We start from the raw sequence: 27,525 nt of genomic DNA on the forward strand, positions 1-27,525 counted from the left end.
GCCCGGGGCGGCAGACGGCACGCAGCGCAGCCCAGCCGAGCCTCGCGGGGCCGCCCCAGCCCGAGGACCCCGGGCCTGCGACCCCCGCGGTCCGCAACCCACTCCAAGGACATCCCGGGAGGACGCGCCGCGCTCCCCGCCCCTGCTGCGCGCGTAAGTCCTGCCCCGGCCCGCACGCGGGAGTCCGGCTGTCCCAGCTCCGGCAGCCGCCAGCGCCGCGCCCCCCGCGTCCTCAACCCGCTCTCCCCCAGCGTCCGCAGCCCGCGCCGCTCGCGTCCCCAGTCCGCTCGCCCCCCCGCGTTCCCAGCCCGCGCCCCCCGCGTGTTTCCAGTCGGCGCCCCCAGCGCATCCCCAGCCCTCGCCCCCGGCGCCCCGGAGCGCACCGCCCGCCCGGCGCCTCGGATCCCGCGCTGGGGACGTGGGCGCGGCTCCCGGGTGGCCAGGGGACATTGGCAGCGTCCAGAGCCCGTCGCTAGCCGCGCCCCGGGGCTCCATTTCTTGGAGTTTCTTTCTGTGGCCCGGACGGAGAGTGGGAGGGAGATGCGTCGCCCAGAGAGGTTAAAAAAGAGAGAGCTGGTGAGCCAGGCTGTGAGGGCCCCGGGGCAGTGCTGGGATCCCGGCTCGCGCGTGCTCCGGTCCTCCCGCTCTGCCCGGGTCTCTGCCTCGCTCTTTTCTCTCTCTCTCTCTCTCTCTCTCTCTCTCTCTCTCTCTCTCTCTCTCCCTCTCCCTCTCCCTCTCCCTCTCCCTCCCTCCCTCCCTCGCTCACTCGCTGTCCCTCTCGCTGTCCCTCTCCTGCCTGGGTTTTCACTTTCCTTGGGCTTCTCTCCCTGCCTATTTTCTCCTTTTCTTACGGTGACTGTGCGCCGCCCTGACCCCCACCTTCTAATTCACAGCCCCGGTTCAACTAGCTTCCGAAGCTAGCCCCCCAGACCCTATTTTTTAAAAAAGAAGAAAAGAAACAGCAACCCAACCCGGAACTTTCCTCCTTCCTGCTCTGGAGTCTGGCCCGTGTCATCCCCCTGCAGTCAGGCAGGGCCGAGAGAGCGCCAGCCTTTCCAGGGGCAAGATCTCTTGAGCATTCCACCCCCAGGTCTACACCGTTGAGGTCTACACCGCTGGGCCCTGCTGCCAGCCACCTGCCCTCCTGCAGGCTCCCAGGTCAGGCGATGATCTTTTACAAGCGTCACTAAAGGGGGCTGCTGCTTGCCTTGGCCTGGCTTTGGGGCTGGTGGGCATCAAAGGAGCAAAGCCACATTTCCAGGCTTTCTGAGGCTCTTGATGAGCTGGAAGCCACCAGCCTGCAGCTAGGAGCACCCCAGAACAGCCCGTTGGCACGGGCTGAGAGTGGGGAAGTAACTTGTCAACAGGCAGCCCCTCAGTCTTGTCACTAGCAGCTAGCCTCCTGAGATTCCCCCAGATGCTGGAACTGCTTGGGTGTGGTTTGCCTTGAGTCGGGGCCAAAGAAGAGACAAGGCGCAGGCGTTTCCTTGGTGGCCCGCCACCCCTCTCCCCATTCTGCCGCAAGCCCGATCCCTCTCCTGGGCCCGTGTATTGGAGGAGTGGACAGGGGAGTAGATACTGTGCCTTAACTAGGGGTACAGCCCCCTTAGAGTGAAAGCCCAGCTCCCCATGGGTGGGAGGCTGCCGTGTGGGCAGGGTTGTTGGTGGGGTCTGGTCTGCAGGGGAACTTATGTTGAGCAGATGTGTAAGCCAGCCCGGCAGTGGCTAGTTAGGATACATTTGTTTGGGGGACTGTTTCTGGCCTGCTTGCCCAAGAATCTGTGGGGACTGACTGCTGGGACAGATACCCAGAGCTGGAAGGTGGAGCTAGCTGCCTGGCCCAAGGAGGTAGTCACCGGCTGGGCCCCGGGTGTCAGCCCACTGCACAGTCGGTTCCTATTCTGTCCTGATGCTGAAAAAAGCCACTCTGGTGCTCCTGGGGTCCTGGAATCCCCCAGGCCTTAAGCAACCCACTGGAACCAGACTTTCCCAGGGAATCCACCAAAACCCAGGCTACACCGGCCATTCACAGGTGGTAAGTGTGAAGTTTGCGGAGGTGAAGCACAGGTCAATGACCTGTTTTGTAACCACTGAACTGTCCTGTCTCCAGGAACAGTGAACTGATGGATGAGCTACAGGAGAGGACACTCCACCACCTTCGAGTACCCGGGAAACCTTACTGGGCTGTGCTGATGGGAGTTGGGTCTGACTCAGTGGGACCTTAGGCCTGATACTGTCTTGCCCCTTCCCCAGCAGCATTTTCAGTTGCACCATTCAAGGAAGTCCCTGTACTCATTCCAAGACCTGGAGGATTGCCACGCCCTGCTGATCACCGAGCCTAGGCAGCGGCCACAAGAACCACACCCTGTGCGCCAGCTGCATGCGCAGTGGGCACCAGGCAGAACCTGGTCTCTCTGAGGGTAGTTCTAGAGAGGGTTGCACTGTCAGGGCCCCTATCTTCTGAGGGTAGGGTCGAGTGAGGTCTTGACCCAGCTCCTGTCCCTGGCAAGTGGGTGTGTTAGGTGGCACATGGACAGTTTTTGAATCCCTTCCCAGTCATCTCTGCTTGAGTTTCTGCTTGAAGTGCCCCCCTAAATCCACTATTAAGATGCACCCCAGATTAAGAAACACTTAGGATTGAGCTGAATCTGGGAGGAGGAACAGAGGTCAAGATGGATAAGAGGCCCAGAGTGACTCCTAAGCCTATGCTCCTGGTGACCTCCTGGGGCTGGAACCCTGTGGTGGCAGCTTTTCCAGAGCCTTCCACAGACTCTTCAGCTTAACTGCCACAGCTGCCTGGGGGAGCAGTTTTTACTGTTCCCACTTTGCAGATGAGAAAACTGAGGCACAGAAAGGTTCGGGTGGGTGAGCTAAGATTTGAACCTGGGCCAGCTGTAGATGTGAGGAGTGGAGGAGGGAGTTGCAAATGACCTTGAAAATTCTGGTTGTTGGGGCTTAAATGACCCTGAATTTTCAGATTTACCAAAAGCAGGAACGGGAAACAACAGTTCCTTGTCACACCACGTTACCTTTTTGCTTTACAAAGGACTTAAGTGGGGGTGATGGTGGTGTCTGGAGGTGATCCTGAAGATTTAAGTCACATCCAGCATTTAGGACACTGACAGGCAGTAGAACCCCAGTGGTGGGACTGAGGAGACCCATGTCAGCTGTGCTGTTAAGGAGATTCTTTTCCTGGGGAGCGGGGGTGGGGGGCACAGCTCTTGACCTGACTGGGTCTCAGAATCATGTGGGGAGCACAGATAGATGCCCACTCAACTGACCCCCAGGCCTGGGGTACGGGTTGAATTCTGTAGACCAGGCCCAGGGCTGTGGCATTTCTGGTGAATGGCTCAGAACAGCTGCTTGGGTCTGGCAGGTGTGCCTTGGGCCAAGCCCTGTGTACTCATGGCCCCACCCCTTGGCCTTCCTGAGGGGCCTTTTGAGCTGAGGGTCAGGGAGGCCACCACAGTGCTCCCTGCCCTCTTCCTGGATGGGAGACGTGGGTAGGTCTCCTTCTTGACCTGTGTGTGATGGGTCAGCCAGTGGGTGCCACCTCTTAGGGGCTTTCTTTCTGTGTGGGTGGCGGTCAGAAAAGGCAAGACACAGACGGTCTCTGAGGAGCCAGAGGGCAGGAATTTGGGGGTGAGCAGAGGCTGAGGATGGGAAGAAGGCGCTATACCAGCCAGAGCCTAGCAATTGCCCTTTGAGGTTCTCCAGAAATGACTGAACCTCGCCACACCACCCCGACCTGAGGTGTGGCTGGGGTGTGTATCTGTGTGTATTCCACCTGTGCATGTTCCATCTTTGCCGAGGACGCTGCTGAACCTCATAGCAGGGCACTTTCATCCAATACCCAAACCCTAGAAGCCAGGGTCTTCAGGGAGCCAGGGATGGGATTTGAACCCTGGTCTATGGAGCCAGGACAAGAGGGAAGCCACAGGGGACCCCAGAGCCCATCCCAGCTCCCCATTACACCCTTGCTTATTCCCTGGATCTCTCTCTCTCTCTCTCTCTCTCTCTCTCTCTCTCTCTCTCCTTCTGTTCTGTGAGCCTTCTGTCTACAAGGGTAGCTGGTTCATCTGTTTCTGTTCTGGGTCAAATCTCAACTTTGCTATTTGCTGGTCATATAAGCTTACATGAATCCTAGCTACCCTGGGTCTCCATTCTTCATGTGTAAAGTGAGAGAGAGAACAGGGCCTGTCCAGTGGGATGATTGTGAGAACCAAGTCAATTGACATGGTAGAGCTCACATTTCAGCCACTGGCCCTACAGTCAGGATCAACACTTCCCTGCTGGGCGGGAGGGGCTATGAGCCCCTCTGATTGTGATCCTCTCCGTTGGCAGTACCCTCAGCCAGGTGCTCCCTTCCTCCATCTCCACCCTTACCCACCCGCGTGCAGTCCCTCCATTCAGTCCAAAATTATGAACTTCTGCCCATCTCCAACAAGTATCTCTTGACCTCCCCTCTGGGCTCCGAGCTCCTGAGTGGGTGAGTCCCCCTGTGTCCCACCCTCACTCTCTCTCATCCTCTTTGAAGGCACCCAGAAAAGGAATGCCTACTATAGCAGATGGAATAGCCCAGGGACAGGCACAGCTCTGCGCACTTGCTGGGTTCTTCGAGACAACCTCTTTATAAAGGCTTGGTGCTGGTCTGACAGATGGCAGATTCTCCTTCCCTGGCACCCTGGCACTCTGTGTAACCTTCAGGGTAGAAGTTTTGAGAAGCTGGGTGAGGCTTTTGGAGGTTCAGGAAGGAAAGTCCAACAGCTGCTTAAACAGAAATCAGCTGAAAACAAAACCATAAATCAACAGCAGATAAGACCTAAGAGGAACCCACCCATAGGTGGGACATGTGTATTCTGAGCAGCATGTGGAGGCTGGAGGAGCTGGGTTCCTAATGGCACACCTGCTGCCTCCCCTCTGACACTGCCCAGCTTAACCCATGGTCCCCCCTGGGGAAGAAGCTGGGCTTGGTGGGTACCTGCTAGATGCTGGGTGTCTGCTGGGTGCTAGATGCTCACATACCCTCCCCCCAGTTCTAGGAAGGCTCTGTGCTCCCCATTTACAGCTGAGGACAATAGGATCTGAGAGATGAACTCTATTTCTCAAAGCCACACAGCTCCTAGGTGGGAGCACTGTCACCGTCACCGACACTGGGGACTGGGGAGCCTTGTGTCTGACGGCAGCAGGCCAGTCTGTTGGTGCTCCTTTGCTGGGTGGGGGAAGTTGACTGTGATCCCTGCATCCTGCTTCCATGTCCTAGCCAGGTATGGTGGGTGGGGTACAGTATCCTTCTAAGGGCATGGCCAGCCTTTGTACTTACTCTCCACTGGGCACTGGAGAGTTCTAATAAACAGGGCCCGATCTCCAGGCCTGCAGCTGTCTTCACATGTGTCCTGTTATCCTGTCTTCCAGGAAGCCACATTGCTAACCCGAAGGCTGGTCCCTACTCACGAGTCCTGACCTTGGCAGCCCTATCATCCCCTCTACTTCCAGGTTCAAATTAGACCCACATGCTCATCTCTAGGCTACTGTCATGACAGCTCAAATGCTAATCCCAGTCCCTTGGACACCTTGGCATCATTCCGTGCCTGGGTCCTGGTCACCTCCCTGCCCCTCCTGCCACCTGTCATTGTCAAGGAAGTGCCACAGAGTCAGGTAATTCAGCAGAGACTTCTCTAATGCCTAGGGTGGCCAGTCCAGCTCAGAGAGAGCCCAGGAGTGGCTTTCCATCGACCTTGGATCTTTCTGGAAGGTCACGGTCACATCTTGACTTAGGCTGATTCCTGAGGGAGGGCAGAGGACCCGTCAGAAGTCTGCTGGATACTGAGCCTGTTGCAGAGCAGTTAGGAATAAGTCTAGTCTGTTCTATTAGGATGTGGTTGTCCTAAAAACAACGGTTTTGCTCTGGATCTTGTGGGCAAGTCTGGAATGTGTGGGTGAGTCTGGATCACAGCTGGAACTTACTGGAGTTAGGGCACACAGTCCAACCCCACCTCCATCTGTCCTTGCCCAATAGGAGCGCAGGTTGTCTCCAGGGACCGAGACCTCTGCAAGGAGAGGGACAGGAGCTGAAAGGCCTGCTGGATGAGTGGGGTGCTGGGGTGCAGCATCACAGCCCCCAGGCTGCCTGTGCCCTCCCTGAAAGCCCGCTGTGTCAGCCCACCTGGATTCTCACTGTAGAAGCTGCCAGTCCCACAGTCTCCTCTCAGGACACGTTACAAAGCACCTGTCCACCATCCCCATTACTTCCTGCAGAAGATAGGTTCAGAGCAAGACTGTTAGAATGATGCTATCCCTATGTTTAATACTTAGTTTCCAAAGGAGCTAGTAGAGCTCCTCTGGGGACCATCCCAAGACAGAGTCCTTGACTGTCTGAGCTGGGCTGATCCCCCTGCCTGGCTACCCATCAAAACCACCCTTAGGAAATTGTGAATCACCTTAGCTGAAGGCTTTCACACCACAAGTCCCTAGGGAATTCTGATGAGCAAGCAGGTTTGAGACACTCATTTTGCAGGCAGAAAACTGAGACCTGCCATCCAGGGTCCTATAGCATATGTATGTATCTAGGACCTCTTCCCCAATGTCCTGTCTCAGCTTTGGAAACTGACCACTTAAAAACACTGCCCTTTCCTCAAATCTCCCTGAAACTCCTCCTTATAGTTTTTGAGGTGGGGGAAATGGTTGAAGTCTATGGAAGATAATGTTGGGAAATGTCATGCATCCCCTTTGAGTCCTTTAGACACAGACGCTGTCCTGCAGCGCCATCTTCTGGCAGCCTCTGGTATTATCATGCTTCTAAAGCAGAAACCTTTGCCCAGGGAGCTTTGTATTCTTCTTGGCTCAGGGGTTGGGAGAGGGCTGGGGATAATGATGTGAGGGAAGAAGAAATTAGATGTGCTCAGGTGGCATACGAATTCACGGTGACATGAAGGTTGAATGACAGTGTCTTTGAAGGAGGAGGCATAGTGGGTGACCAGCCCCCTCTAAGGCTGTGTAGATCACTTTGGGTTTATGATGCTGGGGACTGAATGCAGGGGCCCCTTGTGCATGCTAGACACGTACTGTACCACAGAGACACACTCCAAGCTGGACATTGGTAACTTGCTCAAGGCTCCATATCAAGTTATAAAAATAATAACTGCATTTGGAGTGTACTCTTCTTTTTGTGCTAGCCCACTTAATACCTCGTTCCATCTCCTCTGATGTGGTGCTATTTACAGCTCCATTTTTGAGGTTTGGAGATATGAAATACCTTGTCCAAGAGGTATTTCGAGCTGTGCTTGGTGCTATATGCCTGTAATCCCAGTACTGGGGAAGTGGAAACAGGATCAGGAGTTCAAAGTTGTCCTCAGTTACAAACCCAGGATAGCCTGGGCCATGTGAAACCCTATCTCAAAAAAAAAAAAAAAAAAAAAAAAAAAAAAAAAGGGCATGGATTTGATCAAAACACCTTACCTTATATGCATATATGAAATTCTCAGTGAAGTTTCTGTAAAAGTTAAAAAAAAAAAAAAAAAAAGAAAGAAAGAAAGAAGAAAGAAAGAATGTTCTTCGTTTGTGGGTGGAGAGCTGGCCTTGAACTCAGGTCAGAGCCTATACTTGGAACACCACTGTCCCCCACTACCCAGACTACCTGGTTCTGTTGCCCCTCACTTGCCACTTGTGCTCAGTTCCAGGGCTCTGGAGGTCGCGGGCACAATGCTCCGGGTCCTGGTAGGGGCTGTCCTGCCTGCCATGCTGCTGGCTGCCCCTCCACCCATCAACAAGCTGGCCCTGTTCCCAGACAAAAGTGCCTGGTGCGAAGCTAAGAACATCACACAGATCGTGGGCCACAGCGGCTGTGAAGCCAAGTCCATCCAGAACAGGTGGGACTGGGGGGGATGTGGCATGAAGAAAATCAGGGCTGTCCTGCAGGGACCTCCCCTGTGGTGACCCAGGCACGGTGATTTTTCTTTCCACAGGGCGTGTCTAGGACAGTGTTTCAGTTACAGTGTTCCCAACACCTTCCCACAGTCCACAGAGTCCCTGGTACACTGTGACTCCTGCATGCCAGCCCAGTCCATGTGGGAGATTGTGAGTACACCCGCCCCACCTCTGCGTTGCAGCAGGTGGCCTTGAATACTCTTGGGGGGGCGTGCAGGGCTCATGCTGGGAATACACCACAGGGTCCTTGCACCAGGGCTGCTCAGTCTGACACCAGCTTATAGAGGACATGAGATCTTCCTGAATCTCACTGGATGTCACACACACTGCAGGGTACTGTCACCTCCCACTGTTAGAGGATAAGACCAAAATCTCTGTCTTGCCCTGTAAGACCCCACATGGTCTGGCTCAGCAGTCTCTCCAGTGCCCTCTTGCTTGGTACCCTCCCACTAACCTGACACTTGGTACCAACCTGCCTCCTTTCAGCCCCTCCTGCCTGCTCTGCTCTGCCCTCTTCTATTTCAGGCTCTTTGCTGGTGCTCTTTACGTGGCTCTGACGTTTTTCCTCCTCCTCTTCTTCAGCCAGTTAGCTTTTATCCATTCCTTCCACTTTGGGCTTAAGCATTGTTGATGACTCTGGCCCAGTCAAATCCTTGGGCCCTAGGCTCTCAGAGAACCATGTTCTTTGAGGACTTGTCACCTCTACAGCCTTTCCATCACATCGGGGTGATTTTGGCACCTGGATTGAGTTTCCTGAGGGACTGTGCCTGCTCTTGTGCCCCAGAGCTGTCACAGAGTAGGTGAAGAGAGGACGGAAGGAAGGAATGACAGAAACATGACCATAAGGCAAAAGCAGGGAGCTAAGGGTGAACCTTGATGTGTAGGGGGCTTGGGATGGGGCTCAGTTGAACTCAAAGTTGCCCGGAAATTAACTGGACAGAGCTTGGGGCCAGTGGTGGGAGAATGGGTTAGGTCAGAACCTTCCAGACAGAGGGAACAGCATTTGTAAGGTCTCTGAAGCAGAGCAGGTTGTATAAAGTTGGTGGGAATACGACAAGGTCTGGGGGTTAGGGGTGGCGAGCCAGCCAGGGCCAACCTGAAGGTCCCAAAGGCCTGAGGGACAGGTCAGGATTTTTCTCTACATACAATGGGAGACTGAGGGATCCCCCTTCCCACTGGTGCCTAGAGTGCTGTGTAAGAAGGGGAAGTGGTCAGGGCTGGATGTGAGGAGATGAGATGGGGCTCTTACAGGGGCTCAGTCCCCCACCTGCTGAATGGGTCCACAGAGGACCCTGGGCTGTTGCAGGTGGGCATTGGAATTTGGAGTCCTCTGAGATGTTATTCTTGGGGCCTCCTCACTTGCCCAGGCCTCAGGAAAATCCCTTCCCTTCCTGCCGCCTTGCTCAGGTGACCTTGGAGTGCCCAGGCCATGAGGAGGTGCCCAGAGTGGACAAGCTCGTGGAGAAGATCGTGCACTGCAGCTGCCAGGCCTGCGGCAAGGAGCCCAGTCACGAGGGTCTGAGCGTCTACGTGCAGGGTGAAGATGGGCCCGGCTCCCAGCCTGGACCCCACCCCCACCTCCACCCCCCCAGGCTGAAGAAGAGGGGGCCGAGGACTAAGGGACCCCCAGTTCTTCCTCCCCTCTCATCCCCTGTGGAATGTTGGGTCCCACCCTCCAGGGAAGAGTGAGGGGAGAGGTGGAAACCCCCTCCTTTGGCACTGGATGGACTTGGGATTCAGACTTGGACTTGGAATGCTGCCCGGTTGCCATGGAGACCTGAAGGGAGGGGCTGGAGCTGCACAATTTAATATATGCAAGATGGGGGGAAGAGGCAGAGCTCTCCAGGACAGGCTCTTTTGGGAAGGTGGAGGATGGCTCTTCCTTTCTGCCTTCTAGAGATGTGCCCTTGGGAAGGGGAGGAAGTGGGCTAAGCTGCTGAGGAGACATGAGGCCCTCCAAGAGGCAGGTCCAGGCCAGGGCCCACACAGACCCTGATGGGGCAGGATCCCCAGGGGTGGGCAAAGGATGGGCACCATGCCAGTACCCATCTTGCAGGAGGGGCTGGGCTAGGAAGATTCCTGGCAGAGGCAGCGGTCTCCAGCCCCCACAGATTCCCCTCCAGGCCTCCCCCACTCCCCATCCCCAGGGAAGCAACCCCTTCAATAGAGTGGTTTGGGAGTCAGGCCGGGGCAGGACCCTGCTGATTCCGGTGCCAGACTGTCACTGAAGAAGAGAGCAAGCCTTCCTCCCTCAAGAGCTCTTAGCACCCACTACCCCCGTGTTCTAGACTCCTCAGGAGCAGATGGAGCCAACTCTACTGTCTTTGGGGGAAGGTCTTTCAGAATATGATGATGCCTGGGCTTATCTCCATCACTGGGACATAGTGAACAGGAGGCCCCTGTGCAGGACCCCTGCTGACCTCAGCTTCCTCTAGCTCTTCCTAGCTCCTTATTCTCCCCCATCCTCCTTTCCAGGTGCACTTTTTTCGCCCCTTAGAGGGATGTGGGACCTAAGGCAGGGCAGGCGGAGCAGGTGGCGAGGAAGAGCCCCCTGCCCTCCGACTTGCTTGTGTCCAGGGGGCTGCCACTCTAACCTACCCCAGGGGTGTTCCAGCCCATGGCTGTTTGACGAGAGCTTTAGAGCTTGTAACCAGTAGCCATCTCCCTTGAACCCTGAGTGTTCTCATGAATAAACGCCTTCATTGTCTCCACTCCTTCCTGTGGGCCCGCTCTGCTGACCTGGTGCTATGGGCCCTGGGATGGGAGCCTGGGCCTGCTGTGCACAGTGCTGAGCAGACCACTGGTGTCCCTGAAACTCCTCCTGGCATGCGGTGGGTCCTCTCGTTTCCCCGCTGTGTGTGCCTTGGCAGCACCCTTGGCTCACAGTCTCTGTTCCCACCTCCTCCCTTGGTTTTGGGCCTTGCTTACCCTGTGGCTGGGTCTGCACAACTGGATTTCAACCCTTGGTCCTTCAGGCTTGCTGCCTGTCATCTCTTCACTCTCAGTGACCCAGCATGGGGCCTGGTGCATGTCACCAGCCTGGTCCAAGCCCCAAGAGAAGAGGAAAGAGACAAATCCAAAGCTCATTGGTCACAAATGATTACAGGTTGGGTCCTGGGCTGTCACTTGCACAAGTCAACTGGTCTAATTCTCAGTCCTGTCTCAATTTAGTCCTTAGGTCTTTTTTTTTTTTTTTTTTTTTTTTTTTTTTTTTTGGTCTTTCTGAAGCAGGGTCTCCCTGTAGCCCCCGCTGTCCTGGAACTCACTATGTAGACCAGGCTGGCCTTGAACTCACAGAGATCCGCCTGCCTGTGCCTCCCGAATGCTGGGATTAAAGGTGTGCGCCACAACACCTGGCTTTTAGTCCTTAGTTTTTAAAAGATATATTTTTAAATTTTATGTTTATGAGTGTCTTGACTGCATGTATGTAAGTGTATCACCTATGTGCAGTGTCTGAGGAACCCAGAAGAGGACGTCGGATCTCCTAGAACTGTAGTTACAGTTCAGCCTCCATGTGGATTCTGGGAGCTGAGCCTGGGTCCTCTGCAAGAGCTGCAAGTGCTTTCACCACTGAGCCATCTCTCCAGGCCCCTGTGTTGCCCTTATTTTATATACAAAGCGTCTGAGGTAGAGGGCTCAGCCATTTCCCCAGGGTCATGCAGTTAAGTGCCACCAGGAATTGAATACCGGCAATCTGGTTCAGAGCTCACGCTGAGTTCAGTGGCACCAGCACTCAAAAGTCCGCAGGGAGAACTTTTTCATTCTCTCTTCAGAATGGGAAACTGAGGCTCTGGATGCATTTCTGACTTTAAGAAGCTCGGAAGTCACCTGATGTGCCCCCCCAACCTCCACCGTCACTGCAACTTGCAGTCAAAATATTGACTGGTAGTGAACCTCGACCCCAGGGACTTGGGTTTGAGTGCTGAGTGGCGGGTTTCTTGCTCTAAGCAGGTTCTGAGTTTGTGGCTACACAATTTTTAAGGCACTGGGTAAATGTAAAGCAAGAAGGTAGCTGACAGGCTCTTGCAGACCCTGAATACCAGCAGAGACCATTCTCTGTTCTCCAAAGTGCAGATCTGTACAGAGCTGGGTGTCAGAAAAACTTAGGGTGAGTGGGAGGAGTGGGAAGTCGTAGACAGCAGGCCAGCTGGGGGTGCCAGGGTTTTATAGGGGCAGTGAGATTGGAGAGGTGTGGTCATGTAAGAGAGGCAGGCTACAGGGAGAGCTGCTTCTGGTTAGATGTCAGTCCAGCCAGGGGAGCCACCAGATCTCAAGGATGAAAGAACGTGTGTGTGTGTGTATGTGATATCTATGTGTGTATGTGTGTGTGGGGGTACATGTGTATGGGTGTACACATGCATGTGTGTATATGCATGTGTGCATATATATGTATGTGGTTATGTATGTACATATATGTGTGTGTATATTTGTGTATAGGCATGTGTGTATGTGTTTATGCATACATGTGTACATACATATATGTATATTGTGTATATGTATGTGTGTAAGTATATACGGTATATAGGCATGTGTGCATGTGCACATATATGTGTGTGCATATGTGTACATGTGTGTATGCATGTATGATGTACGTGTGTGTACGTGTATATGTGTGTATGTGTATGTATGTGCATTGATCCACACAGTGCCTTCTGCAAGAGCAGTTTCTGTCTGGATGTATACCTGTGTACGGCTGTGCATGTGTGTGTATTTGTGCATGTGGGTGCACATGCACACCTGGAAGCCAGAAAACCTCATGTATCATTTCTCAGTGTCATTCACCTTGTTTTTGAGACCAGGTCTCTTATTGAACTCATTGAGTAGGCCAGGTTGGTTGGTCAGTGAGCCCCAGAAATTCACCTGTCCTCACCTCCCCAGCTCTGGGATTGCAAACATGCTACCACATCAGCTTTTGGGGGAAAGCAGTCGAGGGGGAGCATGAGTGCGCCATGGTGCAAACAGAGATCAGAGAACAACTTTTGGGAGTTGGTTCTCTCCACCATGTGAATCCAGGAGACTGAACTCAGGTCATCAGGCTTGGAGGCAGGTGCCCTTACCCAGTGAGCCATCTAGCTTGCCCCACACCAGGCTTTATTTTTATTTTTTAACAAATCCATTTCTTTTTTCTTTTTTAAAAATTTTATTATTTTTGCTTCATGTGTATGTGTTTATTACTTGCATGTATGTAAGTGCACCCATGTCATGTAATGCCACGGAAGACAGAAGAAGCTGCTGGATCTCCTTGAACTGGAGTTACGGACAGTTGTTAGCTGCCATGTGGGTGCTGGGATTCGAACCCGGGTCTTCTGTAAGAACAGCCAATGCTCTTAACCACTGAGCCATCCCTCCAGCCCCCACCAGGCTTTTTTTTAAACATGTGTTCTGACGCCGGGTGTGGTGGCACATACTTTTAGTCCTAGCACCTGGGAGGCAGAGGCAGGCAAGTCTCTGTGAGATCAAGGCCGGCTTGGTCTACATAGTGAGTTCCAGACCAGCTAGGACTACAGGGACCAAAAAGAAGACAACAAAACAAAAACGAAACGAAAGAAACCAAACCATAAACCAAACCAGAAAACCCTCATGAGTTCTGGGGGTCCAACTTGGGTCCTCACGCTTGTGTGGTAAACACTTTACCAATAGCTTTTTTTTTTTTTTTTTTTTTTTTTTTTTATACTAGCTGCATGTATGTAAGGGCACCTGTGTCATGCAATGCCTGCGGTAGTCAGAAGAGGGCACTGGAACCCCTGGAACTGGAGTGGGGTGTCACATGTGTGCCCCCTCCTGTTGTGGGAAAACCTTTTTCAAATTTTTTTTTTTTTTTTTTTTTTTTTTTTGTCACCAGGTCTCAGGCCAGGCAGGCTATGACCTTAAACTCCTGATTCTCTTGCTTCCACCTCCTGACTGCTAGAATTACTGACATGTGCCATAATGCAGTGATGGGTACCAAACCCAGGGCTTCATGAAAGCTAAGCAGGCACCCTACCAGCCCCCATTTTTTAGAGTCCCATTCTGTAAACCAGAGTGGTCTTACACAATGCCAGGCACTGTCCCAAGCTTGCCCTGTGCACCGACTCACGGTCTTCCTTTTTTAAACTGTTTTTAAAAATGGGTATGGGTGTTTTGCTTATATGTAAGTGTACCACGTGTGCAATGCCAGCAGAGGCCAGAAGAGGGTGTTGGATCCCCTGGAACTGGAGTTGGGGACAGTGGTGAACTGCCATGAGGGTGCTGGGAACTGAACCCTCGTTCTCTGAAAGAGCAGCCAGTGCTGTTAACCTCTGAGCCATCTCTCCAGTCTCTCATGGTCCTTTTGTCTCAGGTTTAGGAGGCTTGTGTTACCACACGCAGCAAAGAATGAATCTGAGAAGTAGGAACTGTGTCAACATGGAATATGTGTGTATTTGCATGTGTGAGTGGGGAGGAGGGTAGTAATTTTTGAGTTTTGCCTTTAGTGTGCTCAAACTGAACCACTAAGAGGGATAAAATTGTAGCCCCTCACCCCTTTCCATAAGCACAAAGGACTTAGCATCTTTAGGAGGGATTACTAGCTAGGTAAGCACTGTCAACACAAGCTGACTGGCTAGTTAGAGGCAGTTAGAGCCAGCTTCCCTGCCCCATTTTTGCGCATGGGGCCAACTATCAGCTGCTTTTCTTCTCCTGCTCCAGGCCTCTTGTGAGGTCCAGACTGCCTAGATTCAAATCCTGATTGGGCTAATTCCTAACTGATCTTGAGCAATCACAGATATCTGAGGTTCAGGTTTCCTGTCTTGTAAAATGGAGATTACTTATCATACCAGGTTCCCTCTCAGTGTCATGGGGAGTGTACTGTGAGTTGGTGCATGGAGCAAGCTTGGGACAGTGCCTGGCACTGTAAGACCACAGTAAGCATCGGCTGCTGTTGTTTGGAGAATGAATGACTGACCTCCACTTCAGGTGACTAACAGTTTTGTTCATTTATTGGCAGATATTTATTGAGAACCTGGTCTGTGCTCACATAACAGGCAAAACTTGCCTGGAGTAGAGTTAACCCACATAGTGCCTTCCGCAAGAGCAGTTTCTGGCTGGACGTACAACCTCTCCAGACCTTGATTTCTGCATCTGTGTAGTGGGGCACTATCTTTGTCCTCTTGTTCTTCTGGGCATGGAGTTTGGAGCAGAGGTGTGACTTTCTGAGACAGTGGTCCCATTGTCCTACAGCAGCACCACCTGCGTCCTGTGTCACCAAGGTGGAAATAACCACAATGGGCTGAAAATCCCTCTCTAGCCCTGCCCGCGAGGAAGGGTAGGACTTAATTATTCCAGGATGAAATGACAAACACATGAACTTTTTCAAGGAACTCCCGGAGGCTTCAAGTTCAAGATAATTACAGTGTGGCCACTAGGTGGCACCACTCCACAGCCCCAGTCTGGAAAACAAAAATAAACTTTTTAATTTTAGCAAAATACAGATCATAGCAAACATGTATGAATTGATTGCCCAGAATGAACAAGTGTTAAAATGATCATGGTTTTTTATTAAAAAGTGAAGGGCTCCATCCATTATAGAAAAAAACTAAAGCATGGAATATATTCTATCCCCCCTACATATAATTTATTAGGCCCCTCTTTGTGCCGAGAGGTCTGGAATGGAAAGACTTTTCTAGCTAGGCATGGTGCTAGACACCTGTAATCATACCACTCAGGAGGCTAGGCAGGAAGATAGGAAATCTGAGGCCAGCCTAGACTGTATAATGAGACCTTGTTTCAAACAACAACAAAAACAAACAAGCAAGCAAACCAAACATGGTCATGGAGATGGCTGAGTCAGTGAAGGTTATTGCTGACAAGCCTGATGATCTGAGTTCAATACCCAGGACCCACATGGTGGTAGAAGAGAACTGACTCCTCCAAGTTGTCCTCTGATCCCCATACCCATGCCGTGGCATGTGTGTGCGCATACACATACATGTGCACACATACAAAATAAATAAATGTATTGAAAATTAAAACAAAACCAAAAAACCCTTTGCTGACTTTACAGAGCAAGCAACAGAATCATGATTAAGAAGCCAGGTTCTAGCTGGACGTGGTGGCCCACGCCTTTGATACCAGCACTCAGAAGGCAGAGGCAGACGGATCTCTAAGTTCAAGGCTAGCCTGGCTTGGTCTACAGTCTGGTCTACATAGTGAGTTCCAGGGGAGCTGGGGGCTACAGGAAGACCCTGTCTCAAAAAGACAAAAAAACAAAAACAAAAACAAACCAAAACCAAAACCAACCACTCAGGGTTGTAGCTCTGACATCTGTTCTGCAAGGGCATCTGCTGCTGCTTATGTTAGGCATCCCTGGGCTATTAGAGGCCCCTCAGGATGGAACCCCAGTGTGGACACAGAAGCCAACAGTTAGCATTGACACAGCACTGTCAAGCTGATGGATTACATCAGTGTCACTTCATCTTCCTTAGCACCCTCTGAGGTAGATACTGTATTGTTGGAGAGGGAAAAAGGGACCGAGGGGCAGGTGCCTCTGGGTCCTGAGTGCTGAGAGCCGCTGAGCAGTGGAGCTAGGATCTCAGGCTGGTCTCTGACTCTCCATCCAGCCCTGCATGCCATCCCTCAGGCCATGCAGAGTAGAGGTGGGTAGGAGGACAGGCCTCCTCCTTCTACTGTGTAGAAGGGTTCTGAGCTCCATAGTGGCTCAGGGGTGAGTGACTTGCTCCTTTGGGGTTTCTGGCCTTTGACCATCTGTGCTGGGCTCTACCTTGGGCATCTGGCAGATCCGAACCCCAGTTTTCACTTGATTGCTTGCTGCTGGTGACCCCTGGAGAGACTCTTGACCTGTCTGGGCCCCAGCTTAACACTGTTCTTTCAGGCATTGTTGGGGTGGGAATTAGGGTAGAGATATTATGGGGGTAACAAAGCTCAGGAACAGACTGGGCCCTACACATGGAAAGTATTTCTATTTCTTCTTTTTTTTCGGATGATTTAAAAATTGTACTTATTACTTTTTTTTTTTGGTCTTTTTGAGGGTCTCCCTGTAGCTGCAGCTGTTCTGGAACTCACTATGTAGACCAGGCTGGCCTTGAACTCACAAAGATCCACCTGCCTCTGCCTCCCAAGTGCTGGGATTAAAGGTGTACGCCACCACGCCTGGCTTGTACTTATTACTTTTATTTTACGTGTATGAGTGCATTGCCTGCATGTATATAAGTGCACCCATGTCATGCAATGCCGGAGGAGGGATCTTCTGGAACTGGAGTTATGGGCAGTTGTTAGCTGCCATGTGGGTGCTGGAATTTGAATCTGGGTCTTCTATAAGAACAGTCTGTGTTCTTAACCTCTGATCCATCTCTCCAGCCCCAGGTATTTCTATTTCTAAAAAGACCCCTACCAAATACTCTTTAATTTTTCAAAATTTTGTTTATTTTTATTTTATGTATATGAGTGTTTTGCCTGCATGCACGTAAGTGCACCACGGGTGTGCAGTGCCTGCAGAGGCCAGAAGAAGGCGTCTTGAAACTGGAGTTAATGGTGGCTGTTAGCCACCCTGTGGGTGCTAGGAACGGAACTCCGGTCTTCTGGAAGTGCAGCCAGTGATCTTAACCACTGAGCCATCTCTCCAGCCCCCAGATACACTTTATACTGCTCCACATTTTCTTTTTTCCTATAGCAATGATCACTTTATGTATTTCTTTCGCTTGTTTCTTGCCTGTTTCCTTCTGCTAACACGTAAGTTATGGAGGGGGTTTTGTTTGGGTGACTAGTGTCCGGATTGATCCGGTGTCTAGATTAGGTGCGCAACCCAAGAAATATTTGTCACCACTAGGAGGCGCTATACATCCCCTCCCCCTGCCTGCGGTGACTCTACCCTACCAACTTTGAGTTGGAGATCCCCAAATCTGTCCACCTCAGACTGGGAGAGCCAACAGGTGAGGAATTTCATGCCAAGCACCTGACACTGTTGGAGAACCGGATGGAAAAAACAAGGGAGGGGTAGCACGCGACTCAAACTCAAGGTGAAGAATGCCAGGAATTATCTATCCATTGTATAGATTCAGCCACTGAGGCCCAGAGGGGTGTCAAACGACTTGTCAGATAAGCTGAACTGAATTGTGGTGACTCCCACCGCGAGTGGCCAGACCCCATTGCGGAGCAATCCCCGGGCACAGGCAAGTCGCATCCCTCTTCCTTGAGTTCCGCCTGCGCCATCACCACGTGTCGGCTGGGGAGCTGCAGGCGGAGGTGTGGGGGCTGCAGCTGGATCGCTCCGAGCATCCTTCTCCAGGCCTGGGGTACCGCGACCCCTGCCAGGCCCGGGCTCAGCTCTCCCCGCCCACCGCGGGGCGGGGCGCACACTCCGAGGCTTGGGGACCGTGCGCGGCTGGAGCATCCCTGGCTCCTCCACTAGCCTCCGGGTCTCCGGACCCCCCTTTCCGCCGCGGCGCCCGCCGCCGGCTGTCATCTCCCGCCCGGCGGCGCTTGCCGCAGTCGCCGGCAGCCGATCAGGACGAGCGCCCCAGGTAGGGAGCGGCGGCCGGAGGCGACCTGGCGACCGGGCGGCCGGGAGGGCGGAACGCGGCGGTGCGCTCCAGCGCCAGGGGATCTTCCTGTCCGGGCCTGCCCTGCCCCGGCCGCGCGGCCTCCAGTCCGCCGGATCCCGCGGTGCCTCTGAGCCGGCGGAGACCTGCCTTCCCCGCCGGGGCTGAGCTCCTGCTCCTGGGCCACTCCACTGCAGCCCCCACGCGCGACGGCTGGCGACCTAGAGTCCCCACACGCCCACCCTCTTCTGCAAGTCAGCCGCGGCCCGAGGGCGCGGGTTCACCATCTGCTCTCACTTCCCCAGCTGTGAGTCTGGCTGGGCGCCCCGCCCCCCATCTTAGGACATCCCCAGGGCGTTCTGTCCCTCCCCAGGCCGCTCAGCCAACCCCAGACTCAACTTTAAGGGACTCTGCGCATCAGGTGCCCCTCCCCAAACTTCCTACCTGAGTGCTCCAGGTGGCCCCACCGTTCGGGGTGACCACACACCCCTCCCTTCCCTCTTCTCTTCGATGCCCTGTATTTAAGGACCCTGTCCATCTTGTCACCTTAATCTCCTGAGACGCTGTTCTCATCCAGACGCCCCCCTCCCCTTGGTCATTCACCCTGTCACCTCATCCAGCATACTCAGTCCTCCATCCCAGTCCCCATGGTCCCAGAGCCAGGTCCTCTCAACAATAGCACCCCAGCCTGGGGACCAGGGCCACCTCTGGCCCCAGGGGGCAGCGGCTGGGTGGCCGCTGCGCTGTGCGTGGTCATCGCGTTGACAGCGGCCGCCAACTCGCTGTTGATTGCGCTCATCTGCACGCAGCCTGCGCTGCGCAACACGTCTAACTTCTTCCTGGTGTCTCTCTTCACGTCGGACCTGATGGTGGGGTTGGTGGTGATGCCCCCGGCCATGCTGAACGTACTGTATGGGCGCTGGGTGCTGGCGCGCAGCCTCTGCCTGCTCTGGACCGCCTTCGACGTGATGTGCTGCAGCGCCTCCATCCTCAACCTGTGCCTCATCAGCCTGGACCGCTATCTGCTCATCCTTTCTCCCCTGCGCTACAAGCTGCGCATGACGCCCCCGCGAGCCCTGGCGCTCATCCTGGGTGCCTGGACCCTCGCGGCGCTCGCCTCCTTCCTGCCGCTGTTGTTGGGTTGGCACGAACTGGGCTATGCGCGCACGCCAGCCCCGGGCCAGTGCCGCCTACTGGCCAGCCTGCCGTTTGTCCTCGTGGCATCCGGTGTCACCTTTTTCCTGCCCTCGGGTGCCATCTGCTTCACCTACTGCAGGATCCTGCTGACTGCCCGCAAGCAAGCAGTGCAGGTGGCTTCACTCACCACTGGTATGGCCGGCCAGGCCTTGGAGACCCTGCAGGTACCAGGGTTGCCCTGGGAGACTTGGGCTGGTTGGGGATGGAGAGGCATGAGCTGCCATTGGGCAACCACTGCCACTTAGTAAACTTGCTGATCCTTGCAAGGCCATGTAGCTGCCTTCTGAATTTTAGACTCAGTGGCTGACAGCGGTGGGACAGCTCCGTAGGAAATTAGCCTGTGCAACAGAGAGCTTACCGTCGCCCAGCTCTCCCCACCTGCCCTTCCGCTAGTCTTCCTTATAATCTGTATTGGTGTACCAGGTGTGGAAAATAGCATTATTCTTCCTCATGGCCTACTGGTTTTACCCCCTAATGAGTACTTGTCTCCCTAATCTGAGCCTCTGTGACCTCTCTCCAGGGAGCTTTGACAGACTTCCCTGGTCCCTGCTTGCCCTCCAGCCTAACTGCAGTCCGTTTTCCATACAAGAGTCTGTGCAATAGAAAAGAAAGGCATGAGGTTGCTTTCTACCACAAACCCCACTGCCACAAGATAATCCATCTCAGAATGTGGCCTGAGGAACCTCATCTGCCCCAGCCTCAGGGCCCTGAAGATAGTTCTCAAAGTTGCCAAGCTTAATTCTATGCCAAGCTGGTTTTTAAAGCTAGATCTCATGTAGCCCAGGCTGACTTCAAACTCACTATGTAGCTAAGGTTGATCTTGAACTTGTGATCCTCCTGCCTCTACCTCCCAAGTGCTGGGATTATAGGCACCAGGTCAGTGTGTCAGCACACCTGACTTAAGGTCTTTGTGTCTGCTGTTCCCTCTGCCCGTATGCTTCTCCATGTGGCTGTTCTCCCCTAACTCCTTTGCAGCCCACCTGTTCACAGACTGACCGTTGACTTCCCAGTCTGTAGGTCCATGGTCTCCTCCCTCCTGTCATTCTCTATCACAACCCCCAGTTTATTTGTTGACTTGGTGGCTCTGACTTGAATATAAGCTTCATGGGGCTGTATGTAGTCAGTTTCTATCCCCAGTACACATAGGAATTACTTGTGAATGTGGTGGGGCTGTTAGCTCAAGGCTGTGCATGGTCTGTATGTAGAGTGACTGTTCTTGCCACCCAACCTGTGGTCCACCTTGAGAGGTGAGGCAGGCACCCCCCGCCCTGGGCTTGCAGTGGCCAGGAGTGAGGCCTGAACTATCCAGGAGGGTGGTGTCTAGGGTGAATGGGAGTCCTGGCTGTAGCCCTGCTTGGTCTCCCTCTATGTCCTGAGAAGATTTTGAGTCCCAGCAGATGTCTGTGATCCTGACACAGAGGCTCTGGGCCTTCCACACTCCTTCCTTTTATATTCTAAAGATTTACTTCATTTAAAATTTTTAAAAATTTGGCTGGGCATGGCATGTGCCTTTAATCCCAGCACTTGGGAGGTGGAAGCAGGCGAATCTTTGTGAGCTTGAGGCCAGCCTGGTCTATATAGCGAGTTCCAGGCCAGCTGGGGCTACAGGGAGACCCTGTCTCAAAAAAGACAAAAAAATTTTTTTTAAATTTATTTTGTGTATATTTTGACTGCATGTATGTAACTGCATCTGTGTCATGCAATGCTCACGGAGGCCAGAAGAGGGCATCAGATCCCTGGAACTGGAGTTGCACACAGTTGTTAGCTGTCATGTGGTTGCTGGGAACCGAATCTAGGTCCTCTGAAAGAGCAGCGAGAGCTCTTACCTGCTGAGCCATCTCTCCACCCCTGAGTGACTTTATTCTTTTTCTTTTTGAGATAGGGTTTCCCTGTAGCCACAGCTGGCCTGGAACTTGCTATGGAGATCAGGCTGGCCTTGATCTCACAGAGGTCTGCCGGCCTCTACCTCCCAAATGCGGTGATTAAAGGCGTGGGCCACCACTGCCAGTGACTTTATTCTTGTTCAGTGATTTGTCCCTGACTGATAAGGGATTCCTGATTTACTGCAGTTTCTTCTCATGATTTTCTTGACTCCCAGTTGGTTGATTTGAGGATAAAAGGTGGCAACACCCATTTCTCATCCGTGTGAGCGACTTCCTGGCCCCCAAAGACAGGTAGCTTCTCCCAAGGACTTCCTTATTTGTAATGTAAACAGATAACGGGCATCTCCACAGAGTAAGGACTTGTTTCTCACTTAGTAAAGACATCAAGGGAAGACAGATTGCTCAGTGGCTAAGAGGGCTTAATGCAAAATCATGAGGATTGGAGTTTGGATCCCAGCACCTATGTAACAAACTGGGTGTCTGGCAAACAATCATAACTCTGAGGCATCCTATGCTGTCTCCTCGCCTCTACACATGCTCAGACTCAAGACATACACATACATTTGTATATACATACTTCATAGATACAGACACAAGCACATGTACACAAAATTAAAAAAAAAAAACTTTTCTAAAAAAGTTAAGGGGCTGGCCAGATGGCTCAGCAGGTAAGGACACTAGAGTCGAACCCTGGGACCCACATGGAGGAAGGAGAGAATCAATTCCTGCATGTAGTCCTCTAAATGTCATGGCATGTGAACACACACACACACACACACACACAAATGTAAAAGGCACCACATACAATTGCAAGCTCCCTTGGTCCTTATAGATATTTATTTATTCATTCATTCATTTATTTATTGTGATATAGATCTTCCAGTGTTAGAACACTGAGCTCCATCTTGCTCTCTGAGTTTTTAAAATTTATTTATTTAATTTTTTAGACCATGTCTCTCCATAGAGTTTAGCCCCAGCTGTGCTGGAACTTGCTAAGTAGACCAGGCTGGTCTCAAAATCACAGAGGTCCACTTGCCTCTGCCTCCTGGAATAGACACACCTCTGACTTGAGAGTCCCTTGGATTATCCTGTCTCCAAGGTTGGGTGGTGGTCTTGGGAACAGAGGGCAAGTCCTCCAACCTTTGGCTTCAAGCTGATCGTGGCTTCTCTACCTTGGTCTTCAACACGTACATGGTATATAGGTATATAGGTTGGGGAAGCCTACTGGGCAAGGCGCCCCTCTTCTAAGAGCCATTCTCTCCTTCAGGATAGTGCTTCAGTGTCAAAGTCTGTCTCTTCAACCAGCACAGACTCCATCCAACAGGACCTCTCCATAGCCTCAAATAGCTCCTGCACAAAGTAGGTACTCAATACATGCCACTAATGGATTCATGTTATGAAAAGCTTAAGACTTGGAGTGTGGTGGTACGTACCTTTAATGCCAGCACTTGGGAGGCAGAGGCAGGCAGATGTCTGTGAGTCCCAGGGCAGTCAGGGCTTCGTAGTAAGACCCTGTTTCAAAAAAAAATTGTAATCATGTGGATCATGTGGAGAGGAGAGAGAGAGAGAGAGAGAGAGAGAGAGAGAGAGAGAGACTTTGGAGGCCACAGGCTTCAGGGCCCCTAGCAATTGGAATTACAGTTTTTTTTGTTTTTTTTTTGTTTGTAACAATTAGGTGTTTATTTACAAGTTTATGTGTACAGCATATACATAGGCAGCCAAAATTTACCACCAGGTGGAGGCAGGATCCAAGGCTCCCCCTACGTTCTTAGGCCCTCTGCCAGAGGGAGGCCAGAACTTGGCACTCTCAGGCTGTCTGCTAGGATCTTATAGGTGTTTTTAAGTCACTCTGCACGGGTGCTGGGAACCAAATTTGGGTGGTCTGTAAGAGCAGCACACACTCTTAGCCATTGAGCCATCTCTCCAGCCCTATGCCTGTGGATGGTGAAGCATCAGACATTCCACTGTCCTTCTAAAGCCTCTCAGCTCTCCAGCAAGTCTTCTTTTCTCACTGCCTGGACTGCCTGCCTTTGAGGGGTTTGTGTCTGGTATGGTCTTGTCTCTTCCTCCTAAGTTTGTCTATCCAGAGTGGCAGCCTGGAGATGGGGGCTGTCTTAGAGTCCAGACCCACAGGAACAGTGTGGATGGATATAGAGTGGGGTACATGAGGAACCTTCCATCTTGGGCTTAGCCAGTCTTGATCTTTATTTTTCTTTACCAGCATGGCCTTTAGCTTTCCTGCAGATGGAAAGGAGGCGGGCACAGGCCCCCAGTTCCCTGGCACAGGCTACAGAGGAGCTGGCCAGCATGATATCTCTCTGCTGTTCCACATATGCCTCAGTGTGAAAATGGGCTTTAAAAAGCCACAGCTCACCCAGTGATTCCCATTAGGTTTTCCCAGCATTCCCAGGGGCTGGGAGAGAGGGGCCATACTTAGAACTGGGGTGACAGGAAGCTCTTTGGGGGTAAAGGTGTCACTGTGGGATGGTGCCAAGGCAGAAGGGTTTGGGGGAAGGGAGGAAGGAAAAGAGAGGAGGGACATGGTACTGTATGCCTGTTACATGGTACTGTATGCCTGTTACATAGTACTGTTGCCTGTTATCTCAGCACAGAAGGGAGGCTGAGGCAAGGGGACTCTGAGTTAAAGTCAGCCTGGTTGACCCAGCAAGTTCTAGGGCAGCCTGGGCTACAGAATGAGCGAGAGCGAGAGAGCGAGAGAGCGAGAGAGAGAGAGAGAGAGAGAGAGGAGAGGCTTGGACAGAGTGGTGTTAAGCTTTGGGTGATTCCAGCCTGACTCCTAACCTCTCTTCTCCTCCTCATCTCCTCTCTCCCCGCCCTCTCCCACCCCCTCCTTCCTTCTGCCTCCCTGGCTTCCCCTCCTCTCCTCTCCTGTCAACGTTTCTTCCCTCTCCTTCTCCCACCTCTGCTCCCTCCCTCCCAACTGTGAATCCCTTGTCTCAGTGACAAGTCTCTCCATCCCTGTCCCTCCTCCTCCTCAGAGGAGGCTTCAATCACAAGTCCCTGCTGAGGGAGGTGGAGGCAGAGTGGAGTAGAGTGGCTGAGCTGGGTTGGGAATAGGAACTCAGTGCCCTTTCTCCTTTAAGTCCTGCCCACTCTTTCTCACAGCCGGGTGACCTTGGATAAATCATTTCACCTTCCCATATCCCAAGGCTAAGGATGCGTATCCAGAAGGCTGTGTGAAGAGGCAGTGAGGTCATAAGCCGAGGCCCCAGAACACAAGAGGTACTCAGCAGGTTACCCTCCTTTACTGCTGGTAAAATAGATGGTTCTGGGGGGAGTTCTATCTTCTAGCCTTTCTAGGGAAAAGATCTCCATGGTTGTCACCAACAGCACCACCATTCTTAACTAGGTGAGCACTGCCCGATGCTTATAAGGTGTCCTAGTTTGTTCTTCACTGCTGTGACAAAATACTCTGACCACTACCAACTTGGGGAGGAAAGGGTTTATTTAGCTTACATATCCCAGGTCACGGTTATCCGGGAGCCCAAGGTAGGAACTCAGGGCAGGAACCTGGAGGCAGGAGCTGGAGCACAGGCCATGGAGGAACACTGCTCACTGGCTTGCTCCCCTGGCCCCTGCTCAGCCTGCTTTCTTATGCAACACAGGCCCACCTACCCAGGGGTGGCACCACCCACAGTGGGCTGGGCCCTCCCACATCACTCATCAAGAAGATGCCCCTCAGACATGGCCACAGGCCAGTCCAATAGAGGCAATTCCCCAATTGAGGCTCCCTCAACCCAGGTGTGTCAAGTTGACACTAAAGCTATCCAGCACATAAGGTAAATAATGACAGTCAACTAACATGGTACTTACAGACCAGGAACTGTTCTAACAGCATTATGTTATCTTATTTAATCTGTAGCACATGCCTATGAGACAGATGCTGTGATATGCCCTTTTATAGAATGGAGAGCTGACACACAGAGAGACTCAGTAACCTGCTTAATGCCCCTCTGTTCTGTTAGAACAGAACAGGGTATGAAGCCTGGTGGTATGGTTCCACAGTCTTAAATCTCAAGCTGTGATTAGATAATCATTAAACAGTTAAGCAAGGAGGGGCTGGAGAGATGCTCAGCCTTTAAGAGCATCACCTGCTCTTGCAAAGACCTGAGTTTTGTTCCCAGCACCGACATCTGGAGGCTCACAATTGCCTGTAACTCCAGGGGTGCCCAACACATGTCACAACCATGAACACCTACACTCATGTGCACATATACACACATACACATAATTAAAAATAAAAGATAAATCTTAATTTTTGATTTATTTATTTTTATTGTACGTGTATGGGTGTTATGTATGTAAGTGCACCTGTGTCATGCAGTGCCTGAGGAGAACAGAAGAGGGCGTTGGAGCCCCTGGAACTGGAGTTACCAATGGTTATTAGCTGCCATGTGGGTGCTGGTATTGAAATCTGGGTCCTCTCAAGAATAGCCAGTACTCTTAACTGCTAAGCCATCTCTCCAGCCCTATACTTTTTTTTTTCTTTTTTTGAGATGGGTTTTACTATGTAGCACTGGCTGACTTGGAATTCATTACATAGACCAGGCTGTCCTCGAACTCAGAGACCTGCCTGCCACTATCTCCTGAGTGCTGGGATTAAAGGTGTAAGCCACTATGCATAGCTCCCTGTTTGGGTACTTTTTATATAGCTAGAAGCTCATTGTCCTTACTGCTTGGTGAGATGCCACTCTCTTTTTATCGTATGTTTCCCTTTGGCCAACACATTTTTTTTTTTTTGTCTTTTTGAGACAGGGTCTCCCTGTAGCTCCAGTTGTCCTCTGACCTCCACATGCACATGTGCGCGCGTGCGCACACACGCGCGTGCACACACACACACACACACACAAATGCAATAAAAATATTTGGCCAGGGGCTGGGATATGGCTCAGTTGGCAGGGTAAACCAGGTGTGGTGCACACCTGTCATCCTAATACTCAGGAGGTAGAAGCAGGAGTTCAAGGTCACCCTCAGCTACTTAGTAAGTTTGAGGCCAATCTAGTCTACTTAAGATCCTGTATCAGCGAGGCCAGACTGGTCTACATAGCAAGTTCCAGGTCAGCTGGGACTACAGGGAGACCCTGTCAACACATTAAAAAAAATTATTTATTTATTCTTGAGACAGGGTCTCCCTGTAGTCCCAGCTGACCTGGAACTTGCTATGTAGACCAGTCTGGCCTCGCTGATACAGGATCTTAAGTAGACTAGATTGGCCTCAAACTTACTAAGTAGCTGAGGGTGACCTTGAACTCCTGCTTCTACCTCCTGAGTATTAGGATGACAGGTGTGCACCACACCTGGTTTACCCTGCCAACTGAGCCATATCCCAGCCCCTGGCCAAATATTTTTATTGCATTTGTGTGTGTGTGTGTGTGCACGCGCGTGTGTGCGCACGCGCGCACATGTGCATGTGGAGGTCAGAGGACAAGTTGTGACAGTGGGTTCTCTCTTTCCCCTGGGGATCGAACTCATGTTGTAGGTTTGGTCACAGGTACCTTTACCCATGAACCACCTCTCCAGTCCCAGCACATTGAAAAGAAAATAACCATATGTGCTGTGTTCTGTCGTGAGAGTGTGCATGGTTTCTATGGTCACTCTTTCCTGGGAGGACAGGGGTGACTGCAGTATTCATTTTTATCTATGTTGTGGTCAACTGAACAGGAGTGTCCAAGTGGAGTTGCTGGCAGAAAGGCCACTGCTAGATTGCCCTTGAGGACAGTCCACCCCTGACAGTGGCACATGCTGCAGACATTTGAAAGGGACATGCAGGCAACAGAACAAGGCCTTGAAGGGGCAGGAGTGACTACAGGGAGGTCAGAGGGGATGTTGGCATCCGCACACCCCAGGCTGGTGGTTGCCATGAGCTCTGCTCCCTGGGGGCCTCTTGGTGACAGCAGTGTTTTTTCCATCAGAAAGGGCCATTGATGGTATGGGAGGAGCCAGGACTTTCCCACTGGGTGACTCAGGGCCCACACTTTGCCTCT

The 27,525-nt window shown here is 52.2% G+C and overlaps 2 protein-coding genes across 3 annotated transcripts in view; both read left to right on the forward strand.

The window, feature by feature from the left end:
• Window positions 1-6: 6 nt before the first annotated feature.
• On the forward strand, window positions 7-10,638 carry Nbl1 (NBL1, DAN family BMP antagonist). 2 transcript variants are annotated; one of them, XM_008821839.3, is made up of 5 exons: window positions 7-153; window positions 894-1,158; window positions 7,674-7,868; window positions 7,965-8,076; window positions 9,334-10,638. In XM_008821839.3, the coding sequence occupies exons 3-5, from the start codon at window positions 7,702-7,704 to the stop codon at window positions 9,613-9,615; spliced, it is 561 nt and encodes a 186-aa protein (XP_008820061.1). In that variant the 5' UTR covers window positions 7-153; window positions 894-1,158; window positions 7,674-7,701; the 3' UTR covers window positions 9,616-10,638. The 2 variants fall into 2 exon arrangements, with proteins under 2 accessions (XP_008820061.1, XP_008820063.1); XM_008821841.3 differs by lacking the exon at window positions 894-1,158.
• A 7,489-nt stretch (window positions 10,639-18,127) lies between these two features.
• Window positions 18,128-27,525, forward strand: part of Htr6 (5-hydroxytryptamine receptor 6) — a 16,786-nt gene continuing 7,388 nt past the window's right edge. The window contains exon 1 of the mRNA XM_008821842.3: window positions 18,128-19,801. Within this exon, the coding sequence (XP_008820064.1) occupies window positions 19,088-19,801 (714 nt within the window). The 5' untranslated portion in view covers window positions 18,128-19,087. The remainder of the gene's footprint in view (window positions 19,802-27,525) is intronic.

Source organism: Nannospalax galili, unplaced genomic scaffold (assembly GCF_000622305.1).
Source record: "Nannospalax galili isolate Female #2095 unplaced genomic scaffold, S.galili_v1.0 scaffold1688, whole genome shotgun sequence".
Lineage (NCBI taxonomy): Eukaryota > Metazoa > Chordata > Mammalia > Rodentia > Spalacidae > Nannospalax > Nannospalax galili.

Excerpts from the sequence above, each read along its gene's own strand:
- Nbl1 (XM_008821839.3), top strand. The coding sequence starts at position 7,702 with ATGCTCCGGGTCCTGGTAGGGGCTGTCCTGCCTGCCATGCTGCTGGCT. Across the intron at positions 7,869-7,964 it reads GCCAAGTCCATCCAGAACAG|GGCGTGTCTAGGACAGTGTT; the intron begins GTGGGACTGGGG and ends TTCTTTCCACAG. Across the intron at positions 8,077-9,333 it reads CCCAGTCCATGTGGGAGATT|GTGACCTTGGAGTGCCCAGG; the intron begins GTGAGTACACCC and ends CGCCTTGCTCAG.